Source organism: Xiphophorus couchianus, chromosome 21, assembly GCF_001444195.1.
Source record: "Xiphophorus couchianus chromosome 21, X_couchianus-1.0, whole genome shotgun sequence".
Taxonomy (NCBI): domain Eukaryota; kingdom Metazoa; phylum Chordata; class Actinopteri; order Cyprinodontiformes; family Poeciliidae; genus Xiphophorus; species Xiphophorus couchianus.
Window position 1 is genome coordinate 8,383,044 of NC_040248.1, and position 12,669 is coordinate 8,395,712.

At 39.1% G+C, this 12,669-nt stretch overlaps 1 protein-coding gene across 2 annotated transcripts in view; it reads left to right on the top strand.

The window, feature by feature from the left end:
- Positions 1 to 194: 194 nt before the first annotated feature.
- The window catches only part of LOC114136770 (collectin-12), a 36,097-nt gene continuing 23,622 nt past the window's right edge, over positions 195 to 12,669 (top strand). Inside the window, exons 1-2 of one of the 2 annotated variants that reach the window (XM_028005040.1) lie at positions 195 to 488; positions 3,500 to 3,559. In XM_028005040.1, the coding sequence (XP_027860841.1) occupies positions 482 to 488; positions 3,500 to 3,559 (67 nt within the window). In that variant the 5' untranslated portion in view covers positions 195 to 481. The remainder of the gene's footprint in view (positions 489 to 3,499; positions 3,560 to 12,669) is intronic. The other variant, XM_028005041.1, reaches the window with a different exon arrangement.

Below are 12,669 nucleotides of genomic sequence, written 5' to 3' on the forward strand. Positions count from 1 at the left end.
AGATAGCTTGTCAAAAGCAAACAGTTCAAATTTTAAAGTAACGCTAAAAAGGATATAATTCGCTAATGCATTGGTTCAAAGACTTAAATTCAATCTTCTTGAAGTGGTCGCTAGACTGAGCTTTATTTTGAAACTAACAGCAGCAAACGAAACTCTCCTCTAGGCCATATTTTGGTTAACTTGCTTCAGCACAAACTACTCGGCTCCGCTCCGCGCACCGCTGAAGGATAAGATTCTCAGATCATCAGTGCAGCTTCCGGAGCTCCTCTGAACCCCAGCGAGCGGAAAATCAGAGACGATGGCATTTTAAATGCAGAGCTGGACATGAGCTCAGGCATATAACGCTGCAGACTGTAAGGCAAAGAGGAAGGTGTTGCTCTTAGCGTGAAAAGTTAACTCCTTTGCACTGGATGCGGAGATGCGCAGAAAGTGATTGAGATCCTCATCGCTTCTACAAACCTCAACGAGCAATTGAAACGCCATGAAAGGTATGAACTGTGGAGCGATGCAGTTTCATGCTTGTTTACCTTTGTAATGTATTCGTAGTTTGAATTTTTGTTTAAGCTGAAAATACGTTTGTGAAATGATCGGGGTGATACAGCTCTATGGTAAAGAAGTTGTAGATGACTGGGGACGTTTCTTTCGTTCTTTTTTATTATTCCAGTTATCTAATCATACAGCCAGACTGTTCATACAATTTCACTCGGATGCTTACTTCAAACTCGGAAGCTTGCACTAAAATGGCTCAAAGCAACTTGTCACATCTCAGATGATGTTGGAGACTTGTCAACATCAGGTCAATTAGCAGAATTTCAGTTAAATAGAGACACACCTGTGGATGAACTTTAACATATTACCTCAAATAAATTGGTTTTTTTTAATGACATCATTGAAAATTTTAAAGAAATAAGTGAAGATTTCAGAAGGAGAATTGCAGAGTGGATGATCTATGCAAGTTTGGGTCATTTTGGGTTCTATTTCCAGATTCTTGAACGGGCCACATTCACATGTTCAAACTATGCAAACTGTATTCACATAGAGAAGGAGTCAGGCTATGTGTCCCAGAAATGAGCATGTCTTGGTATGAAATGTGGATATCAACCACCAAACCAAAGTCCATTCAGAAATGAACAATCCATTTCTCTAAAAGCAAAGACCATAATTCCAGCAAACTATTCTGAGAATCTTGTGGAAGGATTAAACCCCTACAACAAAAAAAACATCTCTTTCAGTTTTTGGCTTTGAGTAATATAAATAATTTTGGTATTCTAAAATGATCTAAAAGAGGAAAAGTTTATTTAGTTTTATTTAAAATCAGACTGTGAGGGGAAAATGGAGATGTGTCAGGTTTCAACTGTATAATCATGCAGAACTGGTATGTACCAACTTAGTGAAACATAAATAATCAGACTCACCCACTAGCAATGTTAGTGCAAACATTAGTAAAGTTGCAAAGCTAGCTCCTGCAGGAAATTAAGAGGAAAAAAAGACATTCTATGGGATTGTTCATGGTTCTTTTATTGATTATTAAATTCCTGATTCCCTAACTCTGGCCCAAGCCCCACTGGCGTTACCCTAAATGACTCTAGAGGTTTTTAAAAACCTTGAAAAGAGAAGTAGCGAGTAGAATATTTTGAGATGGACAACAGTAAATCGAGTACAGGTGCTGGCTTCTATCTGGGAAGATCCAAGTCCATTCAAAAACCAAACAACGTTTCTTATCAATGTAAGTTGATGAAGATGAAAAACCGTGGCTGAAATGACTTTTTTCAACAAACTGTGCAGTGAAATGGAATACTTTTCCTTTCTTTATATATCAACACCAAGTACAAATTCTACTGTTGTAAAATTTTGGTCAGTAAGTCTGTACTTATAAAATAACCAACTAAATATCCTGTCTCCCAATTAGTCTGGTTTTGGGACACAACAGTGCACTCTCATTGCTTCAGCTAAACTTTCAGTGACTTTGTGGAAGCCTTGAGTGTCAAGGACCACTATGCTGCACTTTTTATAGATTTGGAAAAAGTATTTAACGGCTTGTTTAACTCTGTGATTCATTCTTTTGTTAGCTCATTGTCACAATTTACAAAAACAAACTGTTTTTGTAAATTGCATTGGTATTTTGGGGTAAAATGAATCTGATGGCACTCCCCATTTCTAAGCGTGTTTACATACATATAAACTCTGTTGTCATGGAGTTTGACTGTCTAGTCTACAAGTTGCATTCAATGTCATTACATCACATTTGTTCCACCTCAAAATGTTACTTAATGTCAATAAAACAAAGGGTTTGTTGATTTTAAGCAAAATGAAAATGATTGCTGCTTTTCCGGCTGTCATGTCAACACAAAATATTTTGTTTTTTGTGTTTTGCTATATATCTAAATAGATTCAAAAAACTTCAAGTCGCATACTAAACATGTGACTAACTTATTAGGTAAAGAACTTGAACAAAATTTCAATTCTTACAATGGCCACTTGCAGGACTTGTGGCTACACATCTTAGTTGAACTGAAGGATTTTAGACCTGGTGTCTAAATTAGATTGCATACCTGAACAAGTAACAGGTAAAAATAAATAAAAAATAAAGTTTGAGAACTATTGCACCAGTTTCACCCAGTGACCACTGGAGATAGACAACAGCTCTCCTGCAACCTCTGCATGCATAAGTGGGTATAGGGATTTGATGACTGGAACTTTTATATCAGATCATTAGAAATTAAACCAAAAACCTGAACAGGCAGCCAAGAGAAGATACAATTAGATGCTACAACAAACTATTCAAGGATGAAGCTTATTGACCACCACTTGCTTTGTTTCAGCTGAAACTTCAAACCTTTGCCAATGTGAAAGACATTGACACTAAGTTATTAGGAAGTGGATTGAATTTTATTTAGCACACAAATAGCTTTACACTACATCCAAATTCACTGAATCCCACTCATAAATTCATCTTCAGTTGCTAATTTGGTATTAAAAGCAATGCCTGCTGGCAAACCGGTACATGACAGAGGCAAGCTGGAATCAAACCCACAACTTTTGCAACAGAGATCCACTAAGTAACGCAAACAAATAAGTGATTCAGTCTTTATCCGCGTCTCTTCATCTGATCTCACCCCCTCTGACGGTCCAGGTTATCACCTCCTACATTTCTTACTTCTCCCCTCTCACTCATATCTTTCTCCCCTCAGCTCCATCTGCCTATCATTACCCAAGATGCTCTCCATGTTTTTGTCCTGGTTTTCATTGTAGTGTGGCATGGTGTAATTAGAGTTTACCGTTAACAAACCAGAGAAACCACAGCTGGTGGCATTCCTGGGACCACTGAACCCCACACATGAACACAAACACAAACACAAGAAGTCTTCCTTGCATTCCTACACAAATTATTTAATTTGAAGATACAAATCTAAGTATTTTGGCTTCATGAACTTATCCATGTTTCTGTTTTTTTATGACAACAGCATTCTATTAATTTTTGCTGTATTTTTCCCATTATGTCCCCCAGACGACTTTGGAGACGAGGAGGAAGTACAGTCTTTTGGATACAAGAGGTTCGGTGAGTGGGAACTGATTTCTGTTTTAAGTGTGTCTTAAAATTGTAGTGCAGAGAAACAAGCACACTTGGAGCTCTGATTATAAAACTTTTATGGCTTTTCAAAGAAGTTGCCCTCGGGAACAGACACTAAGTGTGTGGGCTTAACTTTTTCTGATATTAAACAGTTACTTACATACAATTATCCTTATATTCAGAAACATGATGCAAAAATTGTAGTATGCCTGAACCTCAACAGATATCTAATACGAATGCTGAGGATTACATCACCTGATTTGGTCTCAAAATGCAGTAAGGTCCAGCTCACTGCAGGCGGAGTACTGTGGTTGTTGAAGGTCATAGCAGTGTTACTTGAGAAGAAGAATGATTGCTGAAAGCTGAAACAAAAGGTGCTTTACAAACTTTTTGTTTAAGGTATGCATATTTCAGCAACATGCTTATTGCAGTTTTTGTCCAACAAACTAGTTTGTTTTTTGCCTCAATTATACAGGATATGTCAGATTTAGTCTTGAAAAAACTTTCAAATGATTCATTAAAATAAATTTAAAATACAATATCGTCTCATTTTAACAGGAGGACACTTTTGAGAGACCCTGTGTCTGGTACTAACATTGATTATGATGCTAGCTATTAAGTAAGACTGAAACTGTTCAGTTAACAGCAGGTCTTCAGTCTGTTAATGGGGCTAACCAGATCAAGACATTTTAAAAATGGTTTCTTCTGTGTATGTAAACAAAGCTAATTAAGTCCAGTGATTCACCCAAACAGGAATGGGACAAAGAAAAGAAAAAACTGGATTGCTTAAACTACATTTTTATGGGTCTGTTTTGGTGTTTAGGACAACATCTACCCTTGTGTTTGTTAAAGAAGCAAGCAACATAATAGTTAATTTGCAGTAATTTACACAAGCACCGGTTTTAAAACAAAGGATTTTTTAAGCAACAAAGGTAACGCATTTTTTTTCTGCAGGGCTGTAATAAAAGAGCCCATAGTTAGAGACACTACCGCTGTAAAAGAAATCTTCCCTTGTTGTTACTCATTACATACAGACTGACTTTAGTGCTAAAACACAGCAATCTGCGGCGAGAAGTTAGGAAAAAGAGATGCCTAAAACTTTAATTAGACACTTGTTCAAAAGTTATGGGATTGTGTTTTGTCCTGTTTGTTGACTTTTTGTCATGTGTGCTGGTGTTCATCTTCTTGTTGGTATTTTTCAGCCAAAATTTTTCATATTTGTTTTTCACTTGATTTCTTTTTTCACTAATGTACTTATATCTGAAATGCTTCTATAAACACACCTTAATTCAAAGTTTCAGAAAAAATATTAGAAGTGATATCTCTCCACATTACCAGCAGTATAAATTCTCAGGTAAATTTCTATCTGGGTTATCTGTTTTTACTAGGGATGCACCGATTTATTGGTCAGCCGATTTATTGGTGTCAATTTCCCTAATTTTGGGAAATTGATGATTGGCCAATTTTTACATGTGAAGCCGATCTTAACCATCGATCTTATCTAACTTGGCAAAGGTATTTAAATCAACTATTATCTTCTTGTGCTCTGCTGTGAGAGAGGTTTGACTAGCAGACCGGCCCACCAGATCAGGTCTATATGTTTGCAGTTAACAATAGTCTTCTCACTGTTGGTTACTCATCAACTTTCTTGCTACATTTAGCAGCATTTTAGACAAAATAAATTGGTATCTGCCAAAATCGGAATTGGCAGGTCAGGATTTTAAATAAATTTGTAATCAGTGATCAGCCAGAAAACTGCAATCGGTGCACCCCTAGTTTTTACCCTGGTAAATGCTTTTAAAGCTGAGAAGTGTAATTTCCTAGAAAGCTACAGTTCTTGGAAAGAGTTTTTGAAGTGGAAAGACTCTTATGAGTAGATGGATACTCTTATGAGTTTTGCCCATCAAACTTCACTAACTTCATCATAACTTCTTTCTTCTTCACTGCAAATAACACACAAAAAAACATTTTCTCCACTTTTCTGACATATCAATATTGTCACACTGTAATTCTGTTAATTCAACACAGGTTTGGAGACCTCTGTGTTTCTGTATGCAGGGTGTTACAGTTTAGTGTAACTCATTCAGACCAAGATTCGGACAAAGGTCCTCCACAGAGACCATGTAAAGCAACGACCAACTCTGCCCGACTCAGCACCGGAAAAGATGGATTTAAACTGTGTTGGAACGCAATCTCTTTCATCCCGGTCATCCGAGTAGGGGCGTCCTGTTTGTCTTTCTCTCTGAGCGCATGTGAGTCCTGTGAATGTGTTACATTAAAGATCTGTGGCGAGGGGAGCCGAATCCAGCTCATTTTTTAACTCTGTTCAAATGAACTCGTCGCGTTTGTACAAGCAGAGGCAGAAAGTCGCTGAACTCTTTGCCGAGTGTCCTATGAGACACAGGGCAGCTGTTTGGGTGAGCTGGCTCCAAGGTTCTGCCTCACCACTCTGGAGGCTTTGTTGCACAACAACACTGCATGCATGCGAACCATCACAAGCTTTCATTCTTCTGCTATTAGAGCTGTAGCGTCAGTTCTCGTGGGATATCAAGCAGTTAGCTCCTCTTGACGTGCTTGGTCTTAATTCATTGCAGCCTTAATACAGTCTGAGGGTGTTTAAAATGATCAGGCATGTCAAAACTGTGAATGTTTGGAATCTGTCTCAAGTTTCTACAGTCAGGTCTCAGTTCTGAAAAACAGGACAATTCATCCTGACTGTTTTATGCGGTGAATAACAAAAAAAGAGTTCCTATTAATGTTTATATTCCTATGCGGGATAGTTTGAATAACTCCAGAAGGCTTGCATGGTAACCATGAAGGCAAACACTGATCAGTTTTAGCTATTGACATATTGACAGTAGATTTGTTGCATAGGTTAGTTCCTTGCTTTTAAATCATCATGCTTGCATCAGAAGAAGGCTCCGTACACACTTTAGTCTTACAGAATGTCATGCAGGACTGTAGAGGTTAGCCTCATGCCAAGGCTACAACCTCACCATGCCCACACTGGTCTGGCAGCGCTCCAAGTAAGCTGTGAGCCAACTGTGTGACTCTGGCTTTAACCAAAAGATAGTCCACATTCTCACCATCAATAAATACAGCTGCACATTTAGACCTCTTGCATACGAACTGGTCTGCTACTTACTTCCCACTGGGGATAAGCAGACACACACACATTTCCAAAATACAACCCTAGAGGACGGCTACAGCAGATTCGAACAATAACTTCTGAGATCTTTGTCCACAAGAGTGTAGTCAGAGGAACATCTATTTGTTTCATTTGTTTTGTAATAGAAAGCAGCCTACTGACATGGCCTCTATTTAGTCAAGATAAAAAATATACACTTTAGTAAAGTCTGGCATGTTTCCCAGTTTCCCCAAAAGCTCCCATGAAACATGTGCTGTGTGTAACATCAACACATGTACATGTAACACTATGTGACCAGGTGCTGAAATATGTTTAGAGGTACATTTGGAACTGTCAGCGGTTTTACTGATATGCAGACTTACCAGATTCTTGAACTCAGATTGAGCCCATTAGACCAACACACACACACACACACACACGCACGCACGCACGCACACACACACACACACACACACACACACACACACACACACACACACACACACACACACACACGCACGCACGCACACACACACACACACACACACACACACACACACACACACACACCCTCATAAAAAGCAGTGAGATGTCTCTGAACCTCTCTGACTCACTCGTCATCCTGAAGGCATTTTTACATTTTCTAAAAGTACACAAATACATGCATATGCCTCTTCAGCTCACTTGAGACACACAGTTTGATATATAAGCTGATCAAGTTCATGTGGTTATTCTATTGTCCGCCCTGCCAAGGTAAAGTCAGGCATGACTTGTTTCCATGCTACTTGAGGTTGAAAGATATTTCTTTTTCTGAGGGTCTGTCATTTAAAGGCCAATTAGGCAAAAACAAATTTACGTCAGCTTTGGCTGAACTCTTCCTGCCCAATTATCGGCTGGTTTAGTCATTGGCCAATATACTGGTACCGATTAACCCTTATGTGGTTCACTTTCAGCAGTAATACCACTCAACTAACCAGAAAGACAAAGTAATGTCACTTATGCACATTTTATTTCTATAAACATTTTATTTCTAAAATCACAACACCAAAGCACACTACGTGAGTCACCTGCTGTGGTGTTCAAGGTCAACACAATTTATATAGCACATTCAAAACAACAATGCTGAATAAAAGTGCTCTAGAGATAAGATAGAAAGATATTAGCAAAGTGTTCATAGGATGAACAAACCTATTAAAAATGTAGTGAATAGTAATGACTAAAAGCAGAGAGCTATCCAATCCAATCTGACTTTCTAGGCAAACGAACTATAGTTCAATTAGAGCGGACCAAACATGGCTAGTTTGAATGTACCATAAAACAACAGTCATAAACCACTCCTAAGTTTTTGAAGGTATGGTCACGTGTGTCCAAGTAACTAAGAAAGGTCTGAGTAGTGGGGCCAGATTTTCTTTGTCCAACACATATAAAATGAACAATAGTGAACTCAAAATCAAACCTTGAGGAACACAATGGGAGAGATAACACATAACGACAAGTGGAAAAGATAGGACAGAAATCAGCTCTAAGCTAAACCTCTAACACCAACCATCATGTCTGAGTCAAGGAACCAGGATTTGATCAACTGTATCAAAGGGTGCAGAAAAAGCACCAAAATGCTTTTTGATGTCCTAGAGTCCTAGAGTCCTATGTGGATGAATTGTATTTAATGCCAACTTCCAAGCAGCACTTGCATCTAAGGTCAAGCACCACCCTGAGTATTCCCTGCTGTTGCCTGTATTTGCAGTGCAGCAACTCCGGTACAAAATCAGCACTTGACACTGAGGTTTACTAGTTTTTACAACTTAATTTGCTTTGAGAGTTCAGTTAAACAGATGCGTATCCATACTTATTAAGTGGAATGAAAATGGTATTCCATTCCACATATTGAGTGGAATGAGAACACTTTTATTCAGGGCACTAAAGTGAATTTAAACTCTTACAAGGTTATCCTGTTAAGGGTCAAGATGAATAAAGACAAATTCCGATAAGCCCAATATTAACAATAAATTCCAAGATGGCTGATGCAGTTACAGACCGATGCTCTTACTTTAGAGGGTAACTAGAAACGAGAGTTCTGGGATGTGCATTGATGTCGGAGGTCTCACTCACGACACCGTCTCTTGTTCCCACACATGTGGATTTGGAAAAGCAGGACTCGGGAGGGTTGCGGCTGGCGCAGGACCCTGAATGCACTGTATCTATTTCCTGCACTTGTTATGGTTTGTCCAGCAAGGCTCTGGAACATTCCTGGAGTCGTGCTTGGTATTGGAGGGGTGTCTGTGCCTTGAACCAGCTGTGTCAGCACAGACCAGCTCGGATCAGTCCTGGGGTCTTTGTGGTTGAGGGAGTACCCCCTGCTTCACAATGACACCTCACCCATCACCTCATCCCTCCTGGTTGATGGGGATTTAGACATGCTTATGTTAACATGAGCACTTGTAAAGCGCTGACAGCTTTAATGCAGACTGCAATATTAGGATTTTATGCTCTTTTGTGTGGTTCCTAGCTGTATTCTCATGTTCTTCTTCCTTTCTGAAGCTTGTGAGCACTTAATACATCTGCGAGGTGTAAAATTCCCTTTTTCACTGCCTGCCATGCCACAATTTCTTCCATTGGCTTTGAGAATTCAAAGTCAGCATGTCTCAGCAAAGACATTAATCATGTGTGTGGATGATCTTAATTTTCTTTGATCACTTCCCTTTCTCTTCATGCAGTTCAGACATATTTTCTTAAACTGTCATAATCTATTTTTCTTACGTTAAGTTACTTACTATAATAATGACGTTTAGTATCTAAAATGAATATGTATCTAATATATTTGCTCTTAGTTTGGTCCTGCTGCTTTTGAAGTGGCCAAAATAATTAAAAACAAGTTTACGGGTAACACACTGGCCTTAAGTGATCATTTTATGTTGCTAAGAACTTTGTGGCCAAGTTGCTGTTCTTCTCAATCAATTTCATTTTGCTATAATACCACTAGTATTAATAGCAAGAAGTTTTAATGACTGGCCTTTTTGCAGAGGTGGCACGCAAACTAGAATTCACTAAGCAACCAAGATAGATCAGTTCTTTTAATGGCAATATACCCCATGTTTATACAGAGAAACTACTGTAGTTTAGTTATTTGTAAGAATTTTGCGTTTTTACAAATAAATAAAACAAGTGCATTACTAGCACTTGTACCTGATTATTTGTTATTTGCACACATTGCTCATTGTGTATCTCTACACATCTAAGATAAACAGTATTGTTTACTTCATTTCTTTTGTTAAAGACCTATAACTTAATGTTGTGACATGAGGACAGTGAGGACAAATATATGTCATCACTGTATTTTATGAGACGGCGCATAAACAAATGTAAGCAGATGGTACCAATTTATTTTCCCGCAGAAACACCCAAGTACACTGAATTAGTGTGAGTTGAAATAAATAAAGTCAGACGTCCAACATTGTGTTTGCATCTCAGTTTTACTTAGGGGACGTTGTTTTATTTTTGCTGGACAGTAAAGCGACAGACTTGTAGATAAACAATAAGATGATGTCTGGAAAAAGGAGGAAGGATTTCTTCAAATCTGCTTTTTGGGAGTATCTCACACCCCGGGATAGAGAGACTTATCTCATAGACTTAAGATGAGTAAGGGGGTCTGGCACTATGGTATTTTATCCCAGGAGAAAGTACAGAAAAGTGAGAGGTGGGAAAAAAGGCAGCTGGTTGAAAACAAGGAACAGGGAGTAGTTGAATAGGCTTGGAGGAGTATGAGGTACTGTTGTAAAGATATAAGTGATTTAGATGATAAAGCAAAGCTTGAATGTTTCCAGATATAAGTGTTTATTTGAATCACACTTCCCAGATAGCATGTTACCTAAGTGTTTTCTACGGGGAAGAAAAACAAAGAGAGTGCAAAGTTGATGGTAACCACAGGTCTGTTAGTGGAACAGCCCAGTGAAGATGAAGTTCAACACAGAAACACTGACTCAGGACTAAGAAAATAAGGCAAAGAGAACCCAGAGGTTAATGACAGCAATATTTTCTTACAGAAAAGAGATTCAGCTAAACAATAAACTAGGGGTACTGTCTAGATCAGGGGTGGGCAACTCCAGGCCTCGAGGGCCGGTCTCCTGCAACTTTTAGATGCATCTCTACTTCAACACACCTGAGTCAAATAATGAGGTCATTAGCAGGACTCTGGAGAACTTGACTGCACTTAGGAGGTGATTCAGCTGTTGGATTCAAGTGTGTTGTACCAGGGAGACGTCTAAGAGTTGCAGGACACCGGCCCTCGAGGACCAGGATTGCCCACCCCTGGTCTAGATCTACTCAAAGTTTTATTTCTATATAGAGTCTTTACTGGAGGGCCTCCATCAGGTACACATGGTGAAACCGGGGCTTAGCCCGGTAAAGCAGTGAGGAGGCACTGCTTTACTGTATTGACAGGAATCAGCTGAGTTGGTTTGTGATCAAGATTAATCCTTGTTAACATCCTTTGTGCGTCTTTCACGACATGGGGCCGGTAGAGAACTTGTAGAAGGGACTTTATTTAACTCTTTTGGCCAGAGAACTCCCTAGGATCCCAACAGAGTGAGACAGAGGGTGTTTTTGGCCTTTCTAACTCTGCAGCTCCAGATGACAAAACCTATGACCTGAATAATGTAATGACAGGCTTGAGAAAGTCTCTCTAGTGGGATCTAAAACACCTCAGTTGAGTTGTTCGTTTTATGGTTTGTTATGTAACTTTGATGTATCATTAAACTTCTAAAAACAGCTTTGACTGCATGGCGAGGGAACAATGGTGTTAGCATTTGAGCTCCAAGAGGTCCCATAAACCTTTTTGTCCTTTAACTCCCTTTATGTTTATGTTTCTCTCATTGGCAAGGCTTCATTAGGCTATATAAAACATTATAGCAAAACTCCAGGTGCTACATATAAAGAGGAGGCATTGATCAGTGTTGTGCTTGTCAGATGAATGCATGTGCTATTAATTAGCTGCTGTTTTCAACATAGCCTGTGATCCCTGAGTGTCACCCACTATTCTGACTCTCCATTAAGAGTGAAGAAAACCAGCAAAGTCTGTGTGTTCCTCCTCAAGAATAATCTGGGTGTCCTTGATGTGACCCACATTACAGATGTCAGGGGAGAGTTTCAGGAGTTCAGCAATGCCTCCATAAAGTGTCTTTCAAACTCTTGGGCTTGACTCTTTGAATGAGTAATTAAATGACGGCAAAGGTTTGCCAAGACACCTGTGTTTCTGTAACTCCTGCAGTTGGAATGCTTACGCTTTGCTTTGGCAAGCTGCAGTTCTCTGTACTGCAAGAAACATACTTGCACCTTAGCTCTTACACCGGTATTCCCTGGAGTGTGTGTGCTTTTACATACATGCGTGAGTTAAGCTCAAGAAAAACACACGGCATCACTCTTTTGTTGAACCAACTGGTACTTTTCCGTGCTCACAAACACCTCCGGCTGCAGAACACACAGGCACACTTTTACAATGTGTTTGGGGATTCTAATTTTTTCCTCTTTTAGTGTAGGCAATAAAAAAAAAAATTCAAGATTTGGTACTCACGCTCCAAGATGTTAATGAAAGGAGGAGAAAAAGGCAACTGAGGGTTGCCAAAATCAACCCACTGCTTCCTTGTTTGCAGAAAGGGAGTTGAAGCGGAGAGGAGCAATGTTCGACTCCAAAAGCCTGTCAGTTGTATAATGGTTATCACATTTTCCATGTGTGCATGAGACTGCAGACAGATGGAATTCACTATGTTTCATTTTCTGGTGCCTTTCCGCAGTTCTTATCATACAGATATGTTTAATAACAATGACTAAAAACATCCTTCAATCTACAGTACATCTCTGTTATATTGCAGATTCCATACCTGATACCGTTGAGCATAATTTGATGTAAAAGCATCTCTGAACGTTCTGTTTTTAAAGGTCTGTGTCTTGTGATTCCATCTGTTCAACATTTCCAAGT